General features: G+C 39.9%; 1 protein-coding gene across 5 annotated transcripts; it reads right to left on the reverse strand.

The window, feature by feature from the left end:
* Positions 1-543: 543 nt before the first annotated feature.
* Positions 544-20814, reverse strand: LOC122741598 (zinc finger protein 883-like). 5 transcript variants are annotated; one of them, XM_043985234.1, is made up of 6 exons: positions 20588-20719; positions 14046-14157; positions 13492-13580; positions 5150-5276; positions 4761-4859; positions 544-2123 (listed from the first exon to the last, which is right to left on the reverse strand). In XM_043985234.1, exons 3-6 carry the CDS (start codon positions 13522-13524, stop codon positions 553-555), a joined length of 1830 nt encoding a protein of 609 aa, XP_043841169.1. In that variant the 5' UTR covers positions 13525-13580; positions 14046-14157; positions 20588-20719; the 3' UTR covers positions 544-552. The 5 variants fall into 5 exon arrangements, with proteins under 5 accessions (XP_043841169.1, XP_043841170.1, XP_043841171.1 ...); XM_043985235.1 differs by lacking the exons at positions 14046-14157; positions 20588-20719 and adding an exon at positions 20762-20814; XM_043985236.1 differs by lacking the exons at positions 4761-4859; positions 14046-14157 and having other exon boundaries at positions 20588-20723.
* Between the last annotated feature and the right edge of the window lie 896 nt (positions 20815-21710).

Consider the following 21710-nt stretch of genomic DNA (forward strand, 5'->3'; position numbering starts at 1 on the left):
CACTATACTATACTGCCTTGCATAGTTCTTATGTTCACACCTTAATGATGGCTGGAAAAAGAGAGAAAACAGTGCTCTGATTGCAATACATGACTGAAAGGCAAAATATAGGAATTAACCTAAGTATACAATCTTTAAATTTTATAGATTTCGAATCAAACTCAAGGTTCTTGCCTCTGAATCTGGCCATTAATCAGGTCAATTGTTTGAGGGTTTTGGTATTATAAAATCACAACACAGAGATGGATCAAAGATTGAAAAGAATCAGTGCCAATAAGAATTAATATATTTTAAAGAGGTCTGTCCTGAAAAACATTAAGGTTTATATTTTCTAGTGAACCTGTGAAGGCTGGTGGTATGGCAACTCTAGAAAGCAGAAAACTCAACAACTTTGCTCTCTAATACTTATTCTTGCTAATAAAGGGAAATCTACAGTGAGACAATTGCAAGAAATTCAGAGCTGGTGACAAACTGTGACATCTTAACTCTGAAATATTTAATTAAACACTCAGTATAAAATACAAAGTTTTTATTTTATCCACATACAAAACATTATTCTCCACTATGAACTCTCTGATGTCTGACAAGGTCTGAACTGTACCTAAAGGCTTTCCCACACTGATTACATTCATAGGGTTTCTCTCCAGTATGAATTCTCTGATGTTTAGTAAGGGAAGATCTGTCACTAAAGGCTGTCCCACATTCTTGACATTCATAAGGCTTCTCTCCTGTATGTATTCTTTGATGTTTAGTAAGGGATGACCTGTTGCTGAAAGTTGTTCCACATTCATTACATTCATAAGGTTTTATACCAGTATGAATTCTCTGGTGTTGCGTAAGATCTGTATTCCGACGGAAGGCTTTCCCACATTCACTACATTCATAAGGTTTCTCTCCAGTATGGATTCTCTGATGTTTAGAAAGGGATGATCTGTCACTGAAGGCCATTCCACATTCATTACATTCATAGGGTTTTACTCCAGTATGGATTCTCTGATGTTGATTAAGGGATGAAATCCGACTAAAGGCTTTTCCACATTCACTGCATTCATATGGTTTCTCTCCAGTATGTATTCTTTGATGTTCAGTAAGGTAAGTGTTCCGACTAAAAGTTGTCCCACATTCTTTACATTCATAGGGTTTAACTCCAGTATGTATTCTCTGATGTCGAATAAGATGTGTACTCCACCAGAAGGCTTTCCCACATTCATTACATTCATAGGGTTTCTCTCCTGTGTGGATTATATGATGTTGAGCAAGGTTTGTGCTCCGATTGAAGATTTTCCCACATTCATTACATTCATAGGGTTCTTCTCCAGTATGAATTCTATGATGCTGTGTAAGTTCTGTACTCCATCTAAAAGTTTTTCCACAATCATTACATGTATAAGGTTTCTCCCCAGTATGAATTCGCCGATGTCGAGAAAGAGATGACTTGTCCCTGAAGGCTTTTCTGCATTCATTACATTCATAAGGTTTTTCTTCAGTATGAATTTTCCTATGTTGATTAAGGTGAGTCCTCCAACTGAAGGCTTTCCCACATTCAATACATTCAAAGGGTTTCTCTCCAGTATGAATTCTTTGATGTCGTGTAAGGGATGAAATCCAGCTGAATACTTTACCACATGTATTACATTCATAGGGGTTTTTGCTAGTATGAATTCTTTTATGCTTAATAAGGGATGATTTATCAATGGAGAATTTCCCATCATCATTACATTCATGGGGTTTCTTCCTTGCACAGATTCTCTGATGCTTAATTATGTCAAAATTATGGTCAAAGTTCTCACCACATGTATCACATTTATTGTGTCTCTGTCCTACAAGAACTCTATGTTGCATAACAAGGATTGAGCTCATATTAAAATTTATTCCAAATGCATTATATTCAGTATCTCTCTTCCCAATGAGATCCTTCTTATCTGTAACATTCACTTGTCTTAAATATCTCTCTTGGATTTCTAATTGCTTACATAATTGCCCATCATATTCCCAGGTTTGGTCTAATTTGGAATACCAGACATTACCGCTTATAAGTTTTTCCACTATCATCTCCTGTTCTGATTTTTCAGAAATGTCCTGTTGAGGAATTGACTCTCTAGTTTCAGGGTCAGCCTCCCGGTCTGAAAGAAATTGAAAATGCAAATGTCTTCTGTTCCACGTTCAGGGGAAAAGGAAATTCTATATTTGGAATAGTAGAACGAAACAGATAACAATGAGATCATGTTATAAGTGGCTTTGATAATTCTTAAATATAACCTTGCAATCTGAAGATATAATAGAAAAGGAGCAGAAGAGCAATAAGAAGGTCTCGTGAGTGGTTATAATGGGGAATGGGAACAGTATGCATAAAGAATAAGAAAAGCCTATTTCAGGAAAATTGGAAGATGAACAGGATAATTAGAAGAATAAGTTATAACAGAGGGCATACAGAAAAGGGGAAGATGAGTCATAATTTGGGGGCAATACTCTTCAACCAGAGTCTAGATACTTATCACTTCATGCCTGCCTTTTTGTAAGTGAACCTTGACTATTCTTGACTCTAGTCTCATAAGTTTAACCCCCAATCAAACTTAAACACCACCAAAGCAATTTTGAATAACAATTTCATTTCTCCAAGAACAACATTCCTCTCCCAAATACCTTCTCTAAAGCCTCATTATGGCATAGCAGTGGCCTTGGTTCTCAAAACTAATGCAGTTGAGGCACAAGCTCTGGGAAGTTTGTGTAGGCTACGTGTCTGTTACATAAGGACCAGTCTAGATAATGATGAAGAGGATCATCATTAAAGGGTTGGCCTTAAGGCGACCATTTTTATTTTTATTTGTGTGTGTATATATTTTTTAAACAGAGCAATTCAAGAAGGCAATCTAATAAAGCATGGTGGCATTATGAACTGTGTTAGTGAAAGAAGTACCCACACTAATGAAATCACAGTTTTGAAGCTGTAACCCTGGCTCTCCAATGTCCATTCCAATCACAATAAAAAACTATAAGCAATAAGGGGCAGCTAGGTGGCACAGTGGATAGAGCACCGGCCCTGGAGTCAGGAGTACCTGAGTTCAAATCCGGCTTCAGACACTTAACACTTACTAGCTGTGTGACCCTGAGCAAGTCACTTAACCCCAACTGCCTCACTAAAAAAAAAATTAAAAAAAAACCTACAAGCAATCACTGTTACTATTTAGATGTTTCTTACATATGCCTGGACTTTTCTTCCCTTATTTCGAATTACTGCCTCCTGCCTCTAAGCATGTAAAAGGCCTTGGAACCCACGCTTTTTTCCCCTTCACCTGTTAAAGTCCTTCTCTTCCTTCAAGGTTTAGCCTTGGTTGCCTTGAACTGTTCCAGCCTAACTGAAAGTGTTCTCTCCCTCCTCTACTTTTTCTGATTTCTCTACTTTCTTGTGTAACATTCTATCTTGTATTATACCTATCAGAGTATGTCAGATCCCCAATCAATCCTATACATTGCCAAAGTAATTGTTCATAAACAAGAGTTACGCAAATTTTCATCTTTATATTACTAGTGCCTAGCACTATCTGGAACATAGCAGGCACTCAATAAATGTTTACTTAATTGCTGAATATACTTGTAGGACCTGGTCTTCCCACAGTCAATAGGAAATAGTGAGAAGACATCCTCATCCCAAGATAAGGCTCAATCCTATAAGCTGATCCCTTGGGCTTTGAGCATCTTCTTCAAAACTTGTTTTAATTGTGGGTCCTCTACTTTCCTAAGCTAGTGAGATCCACTTTGTCTGACCCCTAATACAAGACCTTCTAAAAACTGCTTTGACTTCTTGGTTTCTAGCCACTTGGTAAACAAGGAGGCCTTAAACCCTGGGCCCCTGACCAGCTCTCTCCTATCTCTGACACTCATGTGACCATCACTTCCTGCTGCTAGCTATTCTCTGATGTTTCCATGCCATTTTCCTGTTGTAAACCCTTCAATGACCCCCTAGAGACTACAGGATGACATCTGGTTTTCTGTCTGGCAATCAAAGCCCTATACAATATGTCCCCAACCTACTTACATTCTATGACTCTCTCCAAATACCTGCCCTACTCTAGTTAGGCCAATTTCCTAACTGTTCCCCCATGCTCCTCTTAACTCAAAGCATTTATTCATGCTGCTCTCTCCAGTAGGAATATCCTTCAGCCATCTCTCCAATCATTCAATTGCTAAACATCTTTCAGGGACCAGATAAAACTAAATTGGAAGGGATCTCAGAGGCTATCTAATCCAACTCCCTTATTTACAGATGAAGAAACTGAGACTGAGGGATATTAAGTGATTCCCCCAAGGTCCTCCTAGGACCTTGTGCATTTTAGAGGCATTATCTTTTTTTGGGGGGGGGGGGTTGTTGTTTGTTTTTTTAGTGAGGCAATTGGGGTTAAGTGACTTGCCCAGGGTCACACAGCTAGTAAGTATTATGTGTCTGAGGCCAGATTTGAACTCAGGTACTCCTGACTCCAGGGCCGGTGTTCTATCCACTGCGCCACCTAGCTGCCCCTAGAGGCATTATCTTAACCTAGGTCCTGCTCCTGAATCAATGCTCTTTCTATTGCACCGTACTGCCTCCCTCAAAAGAAACATGCTTTAATTGCTACAGCCTTCATCTGTCTCCTCTTCCTATGAACTGTATTGGCCAAGATAAAACTTATGCCTTTAGTTTCCACCACAGGCCATTGTTATTTAGCCAATATTCCTATTATTTTATGTCTTCGTGACCATTTGTTTGGTTCCCACTCACTTACCTGGGCAGATACCCTTTGGGATTGTGCTTTCTACCCTCCAGGGTTCTTCTCCTTGCTCCAACTGGGAGATCATATGTGGTTTGGAAGCTTGCTGACCTGCTTATGGGGAAAGACACAGGGCCTGGGTTTTGTGTTTTGTATCAAGAGCCATACAGTCCCAGTCCCTTGATCTCCAGGATCTCTAAATAGAAGGCACAGCAGCATCACAGTCAACAAAATACAAACCTTTCTCTTGGGAAGAAGAATCAAAAACATGTCTTTGGGAACAAATGGGATGAAGAAACTCTCACCCCTGGACTCCCAGGACAAGCTTAGATGAAGCATCTGATAGGTGTCTGCAAAACAAGGTTTTTCCAGTAGTGAAAGTGATTCACACATAAAACCCTTACCCAATGAGATTAAGTTCCTATAGTTCTCCAACATCACATCCCTGTAAAGATTCCTCTGAGCAGGATCCAGTTGCTTCCATTCCTCCTGGGTGAAGTCCACAGCCACATCATTGAATGTCACTGATTCCTAAAACACAAAACACATTCCTCCTTAACTCAAGACCAACCCATGACCCTGTGAAGAGCTGAATGTGAACAGGATTCTAATAACATTCTGATAAAGCCTAGGGTTTTGAGTGTTCCAAATCAAATTACTCCTATGTGCCTAACACTATGATAAACCTTTTATAACATCATATTGTTCCAAGAAGCACTTTTTGTGGCAGCAAGGACCTGGAAAAAACTAGTTATTCATTAACTGAGGGATGGCTGAAAAATAGTAGCATTGCGCGTATAATGGAATGTTATTGTGCAATAGGAAATTTATTGTTTAGAGTTTTATAAGTCTTTCCAAGTTTTCCTTTACAATACCTAGTCATTGTGTAAATTGTTCTCCTGGTTATGTTCACTTAACTCTGAGTTAGTTTATATAATGCTTCCCAGGTTTCTCTGAATTTGTCCTGTTCATCATTTCTTATGGAATTAATGGAATATTCCATTAAATTTATATACCATAATTTGTTCAACCATTCCCCAATTCATAGACACCAACTTTGTTTAATTTTCTTTGCTAAAATCAAATATGTGGCTATACTTACTTTAACTAATATAGGTCCTTTCTCTCTTTGATTTCTAACACTTCAACTGATCCTATTATATTTAAGATGTTTTTAAAAATTACTTGGATAAAGACATAGAGAAGCATTTTTATGAAATTTTTAGAGAACACATAGCAAAGCTGGGGAAGACAGCCTGACAGGGTGCTTTTAAAATGCTTGTTGAATTGAATTGAATAGCTAACACAATAAATAAAAGAGTCAGGATCCAAAAAGCTTTTCCCAAGTTAGGATATTAGGCTAAACCTAATGAGAAGAAATTTAACAGGGATATATGTAAAGTCTTGGATTGGGGTTAAAAAAGTAAATTCACAAAATTTAAATAGGAGATGGTTAGATATCAGTTTGCCTAGAAAATCTAGGGACTACAAACTGAATATGAGTCAATATTATGATAGAACAATCCAAAAAAACTAATGTAAATTGAGGTTACATGAAGAGAAACATAGCTTCTAGGAACAAGGAGGTGACAGTTCCATTGTACTCAGTCAACATCTAGTATATTCAGTTCTACCCATCACAATTTCGGAAGGACTTTGATAAATTGATGAGTGTCTAGTGGAGAACAACCAGTATGATAAAAGACCTTAAGTTAATGCCACATGAAGATCCATTATGTTTAGCCTGAAAAAAAAAAAAGATCTCAAGGAGTCATAACTACTGTCTTTAAGAACTTGAAGGGCTCTCATGTGGAAGACGGATTGGATCTGTTTCACTTGACCCAAGAGGACAAATTGGCTGAAGTAGCAAAGTAGTATACTTATCTTGCTGTAAGGAAAAAAATCTTAACAATTACAGCTATCCAAAAGTGGAATGACCTGCCTTAGAAGGTCACTGGAGTTTTCTAGCAAAGGGTGGATGATTAATTATTAGGTATTATAGAGGAGGAGCCTTTTTCAAATATGTGTAGGAATAGATAATCTTTAAAGTTCCTTGAAACTTTGAAATTCTGATTCCTCTTATTCCTGTTTTTCCTACAAAATGTTCATATTCTATAATACTCAGTCCTCACCTTTTTGCTCTTCTCTAAATTCTCTCCTTTGGAGAGCTCAATCATTTCCACAGTTGAAACTCTTACCTGTTAAGCTAATTATTCCCAAATCTAGATTCTTAGGTCTGGATCCTTCACTCACCCTGAAGCCCCATATACCTGTCCTGGGCATCTCTGACAGGAATTCCTATTTTTACCTCAAATTTAGCATAATGCAATCCCTGCCCACTAACCCTCCACCTCATCACTACTTTAGATTACAAGGTACCAATTGGAGAATACGGTTAAAATGGCAGGGATTACAAAAGATAGTCCAAAAAAGGAAGGATGCTAAGCTTTATGGACATAGATGAAACCTTTCAAAGCATAAAATGGAAGATTTATGCCTATAACTAGAAGATAAATAAGTTAGGTAAGAATTAGGAGAAACTCACTACAATGACCCAGAGATAGCTGAAGAGTATCAGTAATAACTCCATAGAGTGAGTAAGAGGAGGGAAATTGAATTTCAGGGGCCAGGTGGGAGAGAACTAGGGAGTTAAGGGCAGTGAAAGGAAAGAGCTTGGAAGAGATGATGCCTGAATTCATCATAGGAAAAGGATGCTTAAGAAACATTTAAGCAGTCACTGAGGATGGTAGGGAAATGACCCATAAAGCTCTAAATCACAAAGAGTCAACCACTTCATAGTCTGTTGATGCCTCAATGTAGCATATGAGTAGAGTATTCTGTAGATCTACAGTGGTTTCTACTATGAAATACTGAATTTCTCTAAAGCCAGACTCTTCGAAGAGGAGGAAATATGATGAAAACTATGTTTTATATTATTGAACTTGCATTAATTAACATGACACATTGCAAAATACTGTTGTATTCAGAAATATTCTTATGAATAGAAGTATGAAGCCAACAAAAATGTAGAGAGCACCTCACACCTATTCATTCTGAAGATGCATTTAAAGATATGAGCTCTTTTAATCAAAAAAAAAAATTAATTCCCAAAAGCTGGGACATGTCCAAAACTTGGATTTGCCATTTCACAAAAACTTTTCCTTGAAGCATCCTATAATATATCTTACTAGATTGCCAGACAAAAAAGAGTCCCATACCATTGGAGGGATTTTAGCAGATACATGTACTGGAAATGGTCAAGTTAGCTGGTAAACTGCAATAGAGGAAAATACTGAAAGCAGTTTCATTGTCAAATGATGTGATACATTCTCAAACAATTGTTGTTTTGAAGCAGGTCACTGAGTAATTGGTAGCCTTTCCATTCTCCTTCAGTATGCAATTAGATGGAACTACATTCATCTCTCAATATAACCCAGGTTCTTATTTTTGTTCATTGTGTATTTGATGCCATCAAAAAGAATTTCTATTTTTTTAGTCCTTTGGGGAAACTTTTTGGAAATGGTAAAAGTTGTTTGGGCTTTAATTTGGGGGGGGGGGCGAAGACTTTGACTAGAAAGAAAAGCTCTGTACTCTTTGTACAGACGGTGCTCTTTTTTTTTTTTTTTTTTTTTTTTTTAGTGAGGCAATTGGGATTAAGTGACTTGCCCAGGGTCGCACAGCTAGTAAGTGTTAAGTGTCTGAGGCCCGATTTGAACTCAGGTACTCCTGACTCCAGGGCCGGTGCTCCATCCACTGCGCCACCTAGCTGCCCCAATGGTGCTCTTTCAATGCCTGGTAATCCATCTGGTTTTGCTACTTTAGTTTTAAAAAAAGGAAGCTCCTCACATTCTCATAACTTACTGCTTTTTACAGACATGCACTGACAATGATGACTCTTTCAACAACCCTGAAAGAAGTTTAGTCAACAGCCATAATAGTCATAAACTTTACTAGAAGCAGGTCTCTGAATCATCTCAGTAAGAAATTTTGTTAAATGAGAGCAGAATATGAAGTATTTCTCTATCACATGGGGAAATACATTGCCTTTCAAAAGCACAAGTCTTAAAGCACCTGTCTAAACCTCAGTTGTAGAAGTTTCACTTTTTCTGAAAGAAAAGAATTCACTCTTGGAACATTTTGAAAGAAAGAACTTTATCCTTTGCTTGTATTATGTAAAACCTTTCAATTCAAGGTTCTAAAGGGATCACTATGGATACTACTGAAAATGTATAAGCTTTCTAACATGGAGGAAGAGAGTAAAAGCCAACATCCTTACAAACTCTCAAATGCTGAAGGAAATGTTTTACCAAGATGAAACTGAAGTACAAAATTCTGTTAAAAGTGCTTTCTGTCTTTATGACATTAAAGCTAAACCAAGGATCCCCAATTATTTTCTGATATAAACTACCTGAAAGGTATGGACCTAACCAAAGATCCGTTGATCTTAGGATAAAAAATTTATTCCAAATGGAGTTTAATTCAAAAAGTCTTGGTAAAATTCTGATGTTTCTTGAGAAAAGTTTATCCTCTCTTTGTAAAGCAAGCTATGAAAGCTTTAATTACATTTGCAACAACATATCTTTGGAAACTAAAATCCAATACTTGTAACCATCAAAACAACAAAAAAAATTGCTTTGATGTCCCACATGATATGTTGCCTTGTCAAAGCCTATCCCACAATTTCTATGTTCTACAGCACTGTGATCAAGTTCTGACAGGTCTTATGAAGTTAGAAAGGCCTCAAGTATGGGCCAGGGAGAGTATATCCATTGTCTGAAGGTCCATTCTTGCTAAGTCATGAAGGATCATTATCAGGTTGGCTACAAGAAGATGACTTTTTTTTTTTTTACAATGCTCAAGAGCATCTTCTAAGTTATAAAGGGGCTGGGATGTGCATCAGTGAAGACAGTATCAACACTAATGAAATCATAGATCCTTTGAGTACTGAAGTATGGAGACAAAATTAATTTTTATTTGTTGAACAAATGGGAGGAATCATTCCAGACTAGTCCAGGGCTCAATAAACTTATTTGTAAAATGTAGGTGTTTGCTTAATCTCTAAGGTCCCTTCCAACCCTAGATTCTGCAATCCTATGAAATTATGACAGTAGTTTCTCAGACAGACCAGGTAAACAGCACTAACTCTATGTGTTCCCCCTTAAAATGTGGCATGCACTCCCTCCCATCACCTTAAACATAAAGGAGTGGACAAGTTCTTTGACCTACCCTAAAGGATACCACTTTTACTAACACTTGTGTTAGCCCTGTAGTTGAAAGAATATTGGATTCAGTTGACCAGTTCAAATCCCCACCTTTTTTCTACCCTGCCATATGACCTTGGACAAGTTAGTAAGCTATTCTGAGCCAAAGATGCCCCTTCCATAAAAGAGAGATCATGCTTGTATTACCTACTTCACAGGGTGGTCATGAAGAAAGTGCTGTGTAAATCCTTGTTGCTTTAGAGAAAGGAATTATTGTTACTATTCTGCCTCCATTTTAAGATCCTATTGCTTCCTTGCTGCTGATCTCAGCTACAGTATATGAACATGCCTCTTGCCTTTGAATAAGATCAGCCCATGTTATAAAGACTCACCTTTGCCTTTAACCCTCACCAAGCCCTACCATATGACAAGCCCTTAACCTGCAGCCCAAAGCATGTACCCTCCTGGCATATCCTTCTAGAGCCCAGATCCATCTCCATGCCACATAAAAAACCAACAAAAGTTGTTTAGAATGCAAACTTGCCCCTTTTAACAAGAATTTTTTTAAAGAGAAAAAAAAGCAATTCAACACAAGTAACAAATTCATCAACCAAGTATGGCAGTATAAACAATATTCCACACCTATAGTCCCTTACTTCTGCAATGAAGGGAAAAAGGTACATTTCTTACACTCTTCTCAGAGCCAAGCTTGGTCAGTGTTACACAAACTGCTATCCTACGGGGAGATACAAGATGTAAACAGATAAATAAATAGAAGGTAGTTTGAAAACAGAGAAAGAAAATAAGAAAAGGCTTCCCACAAGAGACAGGACCTGAGCTGAGACCTGAAGAAAGTCAAGGATCCTAAGAGAAGGAGGTGAGACAAGCATATTCAAAGTTTAATGGACAGAGGGAGGAGAGGGAGTAACACCTGCAAGGAGAGAATTTCAGCTGGAACACAAGACTGTATAATAATAGGAGACATTTATATAGCACCTACTATATGCCAAGCACCTTGTGAAGCACTTTACAATTATTATCTCGATCCTCACAACAACCCTGGGAGGGGATGCTTTTATTATCCCCATTTTATAGTGGAAGAAACAGAGGCAGTAAGAGGTTAAATGACTTGCCCAAGGTTACACAGCTAGGAAGCATCTGAGACCAGATTTAAATTCAGGTCTTCTGAACTCCATGTCCAACACCCTATCCACTACATATAAAGGAGTATAATATGCAATAAGTCCAGAAAAGTAAGCTAGAGCTAGTCTGTCATATAAGTGCCAGGCTAAGGAGATTGTATTCTATTCTGGAAGCAATAGGGAGCCACTGAAAAAATTTGATCAGGGAATTGACATGATCTAATAGATGGAATGGGGAGGAGACAAATACTAAGTAGGGAAATCAGTTATAAGGCTAGTACAATTGTCCAGTTGAGAGGTCATAAGGGCCTGAACTGGGATGAAAGGGAAGTGTACAGAGAAGGGGATGCTTACAAAAGTGGATGAAGGGGGCAGCTAGGTGGCGCCGTGGATAAAGCACTGGCCCTGGATTCAGGAGGACCTGAGTTCAAATCCGGCCTTAGACACTTGACACTTACTAGCTATATGACCCTGGGCAAGTCACTTAACCCTCATTGTCTCACCAAAAAAGAAAGAAAGAAAGAAAGAAAGAAAGAAAGAAAGAAAGAAAGAAAGAAAGAAAGGAAGAAAGAAAGAAAGAAAGAAAGAAAAAGAATGAATAAGTGAAAAGATTTGGTGAATCATTAGGTTTATAGAAAGTGAAGAAAAGGAAAAGTTAAAGATAACTCTAAAGTTACAAACCTTTGTAACAAGAGGGAGAGTGGTACCCTAAAACAGAAATAAGAAGTCAGGAGAAGGGAGTGAGTTAAACAGGGAAGACAATCAATTATTTTGGACCTGTTGAGTTAGGGATGCCTATAGGATAGTCAGATGAGCCAATGTGACTCTAGGTGACTCAAAAAAGAGTGTGTCCAGATAAGTAGATCTGAGAATCATCTGCACAGAGATGACATTTGAACCTAAGGAAGTAAATGAGATGACCAAGAGAAAGTGTAGAAAAAATGGAAGAAGACCTGGGCAAAGCCTTGCAGGACATCTAAGCTTAGAATGTGGGAAATGGATGAGGAACTTACAAAGAAAACTGAGAAGACGCAGGTAGGAGAAAAACCAGAGGACAGTGATGGCATGGGTGCTGAAAGAAGAGAAAGAATACAGGTAGATGGGATAGTCATCAATGTCAGAAGCTGCAGAGAAATCAAGGAGGATAAAGACTGTGGGGGGGGAACAAAACACTGAATCTAGCAGTTCAGAGATGTTGATAACCTTGGAGAAAGCAGTTTCAGGAGTAGTGAAGTCAGAAACCAGCTTGCAAAGAGATAAGGAGAGGGAGGTGACGAAGTAGAGTCGAAGAGTGTAGACAATTTTTGTTGGTAAGAGTTTAGCTGTGAAAGTGAGAAGAATTAGAGGACAGCAGGATCAAATGAAGGGATTTTAGGGATGGGAGAGATCTGGCCATTATTGGAAGCAGTAAGAAGGGGCCCAAAGTAGAGATTAAAAGATGAAAAAGAGCTAATAATGGATCACAGGGACAAGCTCCTGTGGGAGTACAAGAAGAAAGTCTAGTCTTGGCAAGAAAAAAAGGTCATCTTTTCTTCAGACTGAAGCAAGAAAGGAGAGAATGGGGGATTTTTATAGAGAGTTTTGGAGCTATGGAATAGAGGAGAAGGAACTCCCAGTGGATGCCCTCATTTTCTCAGTAAAGTAAGAATCTTCTGCTCAGACCAAAAAGGCATTAAAGAGAGAAGAGGTTTGGAACAGCTATAGAGGTAACTGTGAACGTCAACCAGGAAAGAGTAAAAGGATTGTCATGTAGTTGAAATCAGATAACATAAATTTGTACTTGAACTGGTTAGAAGCAGTAAGATTTGACTTCTATGGGCGTTCAGCTACACACCAAGTAGGACCAGAGAATATGGATGATGGGAGCAACCCTGGGTTGAGATTTGGTTAAAAAAGAAAGAAAGAAAGAAAGAAAGAAAGAAAGAAAGAAAGAAAGAAAGAAAGAAAGAAAGAAAGAAAGAAAGAAAGAAAGAAAGAAAGAAAGAAAGAAAGAAAGAAAGAAAGAAAGAAAGAAAGAAAGAAAGAAAAGGAAAGAAAAGAAAAGAAAAAAGAAAAGAAAAAAGAAAAGAAAAGGATAAAGAAAAGAAAGAAAGAAAGACGGGATAATGTAGCAAAAGATGCAAGGATAAAAGGCAATGGAGAGGGGCAGCTAGATGGCGCAGTGGATAGAGCACCGGCCCTGGATTCAGAAGTACCTGAGTTCAAATCCGGCCTCAGACACTTAACACTTACTAGCTGTGTGACCCTGGGCAAGTCACTTAACCCCAATTGCCCCTCAAAAAAAAAAAAAGGCAATGGAGAGTTCAATCTTGCTGGGCAAAGACGCTATAGGACAAGTTAATGAAATATTTTTACCCTCTAAAAACCAGCACTGGGAGAAAGAAAGAGGAAAGCCCCACTCACCTGAGACCAGGCTGTCATGAGCTCTGAGGCCATTATCTCCTGTTTTGTGCTTCCTTCTATAGGAAAATCCAAGTCCTGAGAAGGCAGAACTAGAGAAGAGAAAGAAGCCATAAGGGAGAACATACTTTGAAATCATGGGATTTTAGAGCTAGAAGAAGAACTTAAATCTATCCAATTCCATTTCATGCATGAGGAGGCTGGGTCCCAGAGGGGTTAAGAGACAAAGATGTATACTCTTCTGCACTGCAGTACAAAAAAGCACTAGATCTGGAGTCAGAGGACCTAATTTCAAATCTGTGCTCTGACACTTGCTATTTATGGAACCTACCTAAGGCACTAACACCTCTTGAAGACTCAGTTTCCTCAGCTACAATAGGAGAAGGTCAGAAGGAATTATCCTTATAGTCTCTTATGGCTCTAAATCCATGAGATCAGTGATTTGTCAAAGACCACATAGTAAGTGTCAGAGTAAGGATTTGAACCCAGATCTTTGTACTCTATGCTCATTGCCCTTTCCACTATACCACAAATTCTTCTTTAAAGACTTGACTTACCAAGCTAAGATTCCTTACGAACCAGCTGGATGTGAGAGAGGGAGATGGAAGAGAGCCCAGAGTCATGCCTGGCCTTTCCACAATCAGAGAGAAGGTTCATGAGGACCATTTCCTATTGAGAAAGGGGACCACCAAACAAAAAAAGGAAATACAGGAAAGCTAGGTGCCACCCTGGATATAGCATGAGCCCTGGAATCAAAGAGTATGAGTTCAAATCTGGCCTCAGACACTTATTAGCTATGTGACCCTGGGTAAGTCACTTAATCCTGACTGCCTCCAAAAATAAAAAGGGAAACATTAAGGTAGAATTTCCTAGGCAGTTCTAAGGTGAAGAAATAAAACCAACAACAGGTGTCACTGCATACTGAGCCAAGCATGAGGTTTCCTCCTAAAATATAACTAAGTTCATTTCCAGTCATAAAATTATACTTTGGAAACTCATCTATTCCTCTCCTTTTGACTCGAGGTTCCTTCTATTTTCTTCCTCTCCCACTTTCTTTAAGTTATTAAAAGATCCTTTTCAACCTTATTTTATACTCCTCACTTTTACATACTCTACAGTTCAACCAAAGGGGACTTCTAGATATTGCCCAGTTTTGTGCTCTCTCCCACCTTCCTACTTCAGAGCAGGAAGGAGCCACGGCCCTCCCCATCTGATTGCTGAAATGTTCTTCCTTCAAGGTCATCTCATGTACAAGCTGGTAGGGCTATAGGATTTAAGAGCTAGAAACAACCTTTGAGATCATCTAATCCAAATCCCTCTTTTTAGAGAGGAAGAAGCTAAGTCCCCAAGAGATTAAGTGAATTGTATAAAATCATTTAACTAGTGATAGCAGGCCTGAAAGTCCTCCCTAGATGCTAAACTAAATATCCAATATTCTTTCCACTATACCAGGTTCTTTCTTGATCCTGTCAAAGGCAATCACAACATCATGAGACTTATGTGAAAAACCAGGTTTATTACAAGAGAAATGAATATGGATTTGGAACCCAAAGGGTCCCAGTTTTTACAGAAGTTTCCATTTCTATAATAGTGGGACAAAGGGAGATAGGGTGCCCACAAGGAGCATGATATGGGAGGGGGAACAGATCAGCAAGGTGGGGGAATGAGACCATTCCCCACGGGAAGAAACAAAGTAATGGCAAAAGCCTCATTCTTTTCCCTTGGGAACTACCAGACTATCAATATAGGAAGGTCTGCTTATCTACAAAAGACCCCAGCTGCACAATCATTATCCCAGCCTGGTACAGACTGGCTGGAGAATGTCTTGCCTCCCAGGGACACACAGGGAGTCCGGCTTGGTATACAAACAACAAATTATGTTAGCCGCTGGGGCGGGGTGTCTTTTGCATTTCTTTGTATCCCAAGTGCCCACAGGAATGTCTGGCCATAGTAAGTGCATAATAAATGTTTACTGACTGAATCACTGACTAAATCTGATGCGTTTTTTCTCCTTTCTAATTCTTCTTGACATATCTGCTTCATCTGACTTCAATGACCACTCTCTGCTCCTGGATGCTCTCTCCTTTCTGGGTTTTCATAACACCATCCTCACCTGGTTCACCTCCTACCTGTCTGTCCTGCTCTTTCCTTAGTGTTTTTTTGCTGGCTCACCATTTATCTCAGTCCCTCTAACTGTGGGTATTAACCAAAGTTCTATTGAAGGGCCTTTTGTCTTCTCCCACTCTACTTTCTTAGTAACCTCATCAGCTCCCATTGGTTTAACTATCATCACATATCTCTACATCCAGTTCCCATCTGTACCCTGAGCATCAGTCATACATCATCAATTGCCTACTAGACAACTCAAAATGGACATCCTATAGAAATCTCAAACTCAAAGCAGAACTCATTATCTTTCCCACTACTCTTCCTAATCCAATTTCTGTCCAAGGTACCACCATGATTACAGTCTCTCAGGCTTGTAACTTGGGCATTACTTATAATGGATTCCTCACTCTTCCTCACTCCACATATCCAAATAGTTCTTAAATCCTAAATCCTGCTGTTTTTACCTTCACAATACTTCATATCTTTATTCACACAGTTACTATCTCAGTTCACATCCTCATCACTTCTTAACCACTGTTACAATAGCCTCTTAACTGGTTTCTGTACCACCCCCCAATTCCTTTTTCTTTTTCTTTTTTTTTTTTTTTTGCTGGGAAATGGGGGTTAAGTGACTTGCCCAGGGTCACACAGCTAGTAAGTCAAGTGTCTGAGGACGGATTTGAACTCAGGTCCTCCTGAATCCAGGGCCGGTGCTTTATCCACTGCGCCACCTAGCCGCCCCACACCCCCCAATTCCAATTCATCCTACATACTGCTGCAAAAGTGATTTTCCTAAAATACAGATCTGACCAAGTGACTCCCCTACTCAAATAATTCCAGTAGCTTTCTGTTTCCTCTAGGATACAATATAAACTCTTCCATTTAACTTTTGAAGGCCTACTCAACCTCATCCTAATCAGTCCCTAACTACAGATGTCCCACTGGGCTCTGTCCTGGGGGCCCTCTTCTCCCTCCATACTACTTCATTTGATGAGCTCATAAGTTCATACGGATTTAATTATTATCTCTAAGCTGATACTTTTTAAATTTACCTATCCTGCTCTAACTTCTTTGCTGACCTTCAGTCTCTCATTTCCAACTGCCTTTCAGACATCTCAAACTGGATGTACAGTAGACATCTTAAACTCAACATTTCTAAAACCGAACTCATTATCTTTCCCTTTAAACTTGCTTCACTCCAAACTTTCCTATTAGTGTAGGAGGTACCAACATCTTCCCAGTTCCCCCAGGCTTACAACCTAGGGGTCATCCTCAATGCCTCACTGTCTCTTAACACCACCACCCCTCCCTGTTGACTTCACCTTTGCAAAATCTCTCAAGTACAACCTCTTCTTTCCTCTGATACAGTCACCATTCTAGTGGAAACCCTTAGCACTTCACTCCTGGACTATTGAAATCGCCTTCTTGTGGGCCAGCTTGCCTTGTCTCTCCCCACTCCAATCCATCTTCCATTCAGCCACTAAAGTGATTTTCCTAAAGCGCAGGTCTGACCATGTCACCCTCTACTCAATAAACTCTAGTGATTCCCTATTGCCTCCAAGATAAGATACAGAATACTCTAGAAGGCACACAAAGCACTTCTTAACCTAGGCCTCTCCCACCTTTCCAGGCTTTATAGACCTTATTTTCTGTCCCACTCTTCACTTTCCTCCATACTCTTCAACCCAGTAATGCTGACTTCCTGAAAGTTCCATGAACAAAACACTCCATGTCTCATCTCCAGGCATTTTCTCTGGCTTTCTCCCATGCCTGAAAATCTCTTCTTCCTTATCTCTGACTACCAGTTTCCTTTAAGTCCTAAAGAAAATCCTCTTTTACTATAAGCCTTTCCCAGTCCCTCTTAATTCTAGTGTCTTTCCACTTTTAATGACTTCCTACTTGAGCTGTATATATCTTGTTTGTATGTATTTACTTATCAAAGTCTCTCTTAAAGGGCAAGGACTGTCTGCCTCTTTTTGTATTCCCATCACTTAGCATAGTGCCTGCCATACAGTAGGTATGACAGTAGGTATTCTTACTGTCTGACTGGTCATTCCAGCCTCAGTGGACATTCCCATACTTCTCTCACTCTTCAGCCAAACTGACCTTCTCTTCTGTTCCTCAGACAAAACATTCCATGTTCATCTTGGTGCCTTTCTATTGCCTATCCTCCATGCCTCTATTGCATTCCCTTCTTTCCTCCTTTTCTTCCTTTAAGATGCAACTAAAGCGGGGCGACTAGGTGGCGCAGTGGATAGAGCACCGGCCCTGGAGTCAGGAGTACCTGAGTTCAAATCTGGCCTCAGACACATAACACTTACTAGCTGTGTGACCCTGGGCAAGTCACTTAACCCCAATTGCCTCACTTAAAAAAAAATAATAAAATAAAAAATTTGAAAAAAAAAAGATGCAACTAAAGCACTACATGAAGCCTTTCCTAGTTCCCCAAATCTCAACCTTGTATTTAACAACTGTTTATATTTGCATTTATTCACTTTATTTTTTATATACTTGTTGTTCCCCCAGGAGAAGGTAAGTTCCTTGCCCATATGGAGAAGTATTCATCAGCTTTAGTGACTGATTGATGGTAAGATTCCTTATTATTCTGGTCATGTTCCTCTGGGTGGATGCTGCAGCTTCTTAAGTTGGAGTTCAGCACTCAATGCAAAACTCCAGATCTGTTCTATCCAGGGGTGAATATAATAGGACTTTCATAATAGGGCCATTCTTCTATTAATAAATAAAAATGTGTTGGCTTTTTTCCTTCAACCACATCATACTGATGACTCACATTGATGGAGCTTAAAGGCCAGTATAAAACCAATGTTGGTTTTTTTCACCTGAACTGATATCTAGCTTTATCTCTTCCATCCTGCTCATGTACAATTGGTTTTTTGAATCCAAGTCTGGGATTTTATGGGGAAGCTAGGTGGCACAGAGAACCAGGCCTGGAGTCAGGGAGACCTTAGTTTGAATCCAACCTCAGACATGTAGCTGTGTAACCCTGGGCAAGTAACTTTACCTTGTTTGCCTCAGTTTCCTCATCTATAAAATGGACTGGAGAAGCAAATGGCAAATCACTCCAGTATCTTTGCCAAGAAAATTCCAAATGGAGTCACAAAGAGCTGGACATGACTGATACAACTAAACAACAACTGGTACTTGACACTCTATTATCTCCATCTTAGTAGAGTTGGCCTGTATTTCCAGGTTGTTGAAATAATTTTAATTTTCAATTCTATCATGATATCTTAGTCAGTCAGTCAAGTATTTATTATGGGCCAGGCATGGAGCTAAGTGATGGTTGATCCCTGAATTAGTTTTTCTTACTACCTTTATGTCACCAAAAAAAATTAATAACATGCCATTTATGTCCTCATCCAAGTTTAGACTATTCTCTGATACTCAGAAGAGCCGGTATATAGGTATCCTGTATAACATACAAACAACAAGGTGGGGGTGGCTAGGTGGCTCAATGGATAATGCACCGGCCCTGGAGTCAGGAGTACCTGAGTTCAGATCCAGCCTCAGACACTTGAACACTTACTAGCTGTGTGACCCTGGGCAAGTCACTTAACCCCCACTGCCCCGCAAAAAAAACAAAACAAACAACAAGGTGCTTCTCTGGCACACACAAACTCAGACCTCCTGACAAACACACACATAGTCTCAGAGGGTTCCTCAGTGAAAAACAGAAATATTTATGTGGGGCTCTTCTCTAACACAGTGACATATACGGGGCATAAAGTGATATTCACGCATATCACTTAAATATTTAACTCAATATAGTCTTTCTCTCATTCAGTTATAAGAACAAAGGGCTTTTCTACGAGACATACATATTCTCTACAAAGAGCTCTCTTACATGCACAGACAAGAGGCTCTTTTCTGATACACTTGGCTTATTCTCAGATAGAAACATATACACAGAACTCTACTCTGACATAGAGACACATGATTGTGACCCAGACATATGAACAAAAGTCTCAAAGGTGTATAGGATTTAGAATTAGGTGGGAATTGGAAATCACTTAATCTAGTCTCATTATTTTACAGACAAGGAAACTAAAGCTCAGGGAGGTTAAGTGACGTAACCATGGTTACACGGTTATCAAATGTCAGAGCCAGGATATGAACTCTAAATCCAGCACTATCTCCACTGCATCCATCATGCAGTAATACTCCATGGTGGAGAAGCCTGGAAAAAGAGTCAGAGTATTTCTTTAAGAAAGAGTATCACTGGGGGCAGCTAGGTGGCACAGTGGATAGAGCACTGGCCCTGGAGTCAGGAGTACCTGAGTTCAAAAATGGCCTCAGACACATAACACTTACTAGCTGTGTGACCCTGGGCAAGTCACTTAACCCCAATTGCCTCACTAAAAAAAAAAAGAGTATCACTCCATTTAAAATTGTTCTTAAATATTCAATATAAATTTACAACTGAGGAAAGAATAAGATGATGTTTATTCAATACCATCCCCTTCCTACACCACCCCACCCCCAACTTAGAATCAAGAGAGGTGGAAGGAACTTCAAAGTTTATCAAGTCTGTCATTTTGGAGATGAGAAATAGAGGTGAAGAGAAGTTCGGTGGTTATACAGGGTTAGGATTCAAACTCTGGTCCTCTGACTTCAAATTCTGCAATTTTTCTACTGCAACATGCTATGTTACCCATTCTCTCACACACCAACAAGCTGCGCTTCTTTCTCACACACATAGATACAGTCTCTTCTGACATACATAAACAACACTAGAGAGCTTCCTACGGCCCCTTCTGGCTCTAAACTTACGATCCTACCCCCTCAGGGAAGCAAAGGCTTTCTCTGATGCCCTCAGACAAATGGAGAAAGTATGTCTCCGAAAGAAACGTACAAAACACAAGGTCTCTTCCCTGACTTCCCCAAGGACACAGACACAGACCTCTCCCTTGACACACAAGCACACTGATCCATAGGTCTCTTCTGATAGACACACAGAATCACTACTCACAGCTCTTCTTCAGTGGGACAGAAAAAGGCATGACACAAACAAGCACATCATTGAGGACTACACATAGTCACAGTGATATGGAATACGTTCGCGCGCGAGCGCGCGCGCACACACACACAGAGTCGGTCGAGCTTTGGTTCCTGTCTCCCTGGATCCCTCCACCCTCCCACTCACCGCTGCTTAGCGTCTCAGAACACACAACGCAAGCGGCCACCCAGAATACAGGGCTCCCCCGCCGAACTACGTCTCCCAGAAGACTCCAGGGTTACCTCGACTTCATTTCCCGACGGCCATTGCTAGCAATGGAGACGTTCCATTATCTTTTTTTTTTTTTTTTAAATCTTGCGGGCCTTCTGGGAAACTCCGGAGTCCTCAGTAGGGGGTCTTAGAGAAAAAGACCTCTGGGAAATGTAGTATAATTGCCTCCCTTCTGTGAGCGGAGCCTAAAGAGAAGGAATGGAACATTTTCAGCTCCTGGAAGTGGGGGTGTCTTGAATCTCTGACAGTTCTGAATTCTGAATTATTTGTTGTTGTTCAGTTATATTCCACTTGTGAGCCCATTGGAGATTTTCTTGGCAAAGATACTGGAATGGTTTGCCATTTCCTTCTCCAGCTCATTTTACAGATGAGGAAACTGAGGCAAACAAGGTTAAGTGACTTGCCCAGGGTCACACAGCTACTTAATGTCTGAGGTCAAATTTGAACTCACAAAGATGAATTATCCTTACTCCAGGTCTGAACCCTATCTAATGTGCCACCTAGCTGTTTGATACCATTACCCCCTGGCCCTCCTAAACACTCCATTTCCCCCAGGACTCCCTGAGTCTTCCCCCCTCCCCCATTTCTCTCCCTCACCCCCATACAAACACTCCTGCTGAGGCTCCCTAACCTTCCTGATTGTTCCCATGAGATACCACTCATCCACTGCACTTCCTGCCTCCCCATGCCCCTAGGTCATAAAATGGCCCTCATTCTGAATTCCTTGTTGCTTTAAGCATCACTAGTCCTCCAGAGCTCCAGGTTCCTGAAAATCCCAGGCACCTTTGAGTTCCTGACACATGTAGCCCTCTGGCTCTTACCTACCACAATGGCCCTGAATTCCTGGAACACTCACCCAAGGTTC

This window comes from Dromiciops gliroides, chromosome 2, assembly GCF_019393635.1.
Source record: "Dromiciops gliroides isolate mDroGli1 chromosome 2, mDroGli1.pri, whole genome shotgun sequence".
Taxonomy (NCBI): domain Eukaryota; kingdom Metazoa; phylum Chordata; class Mammalia; order Microbiotheria; family Microbiotheriidae; genus Dromiciops; species Dromiciops gliroides.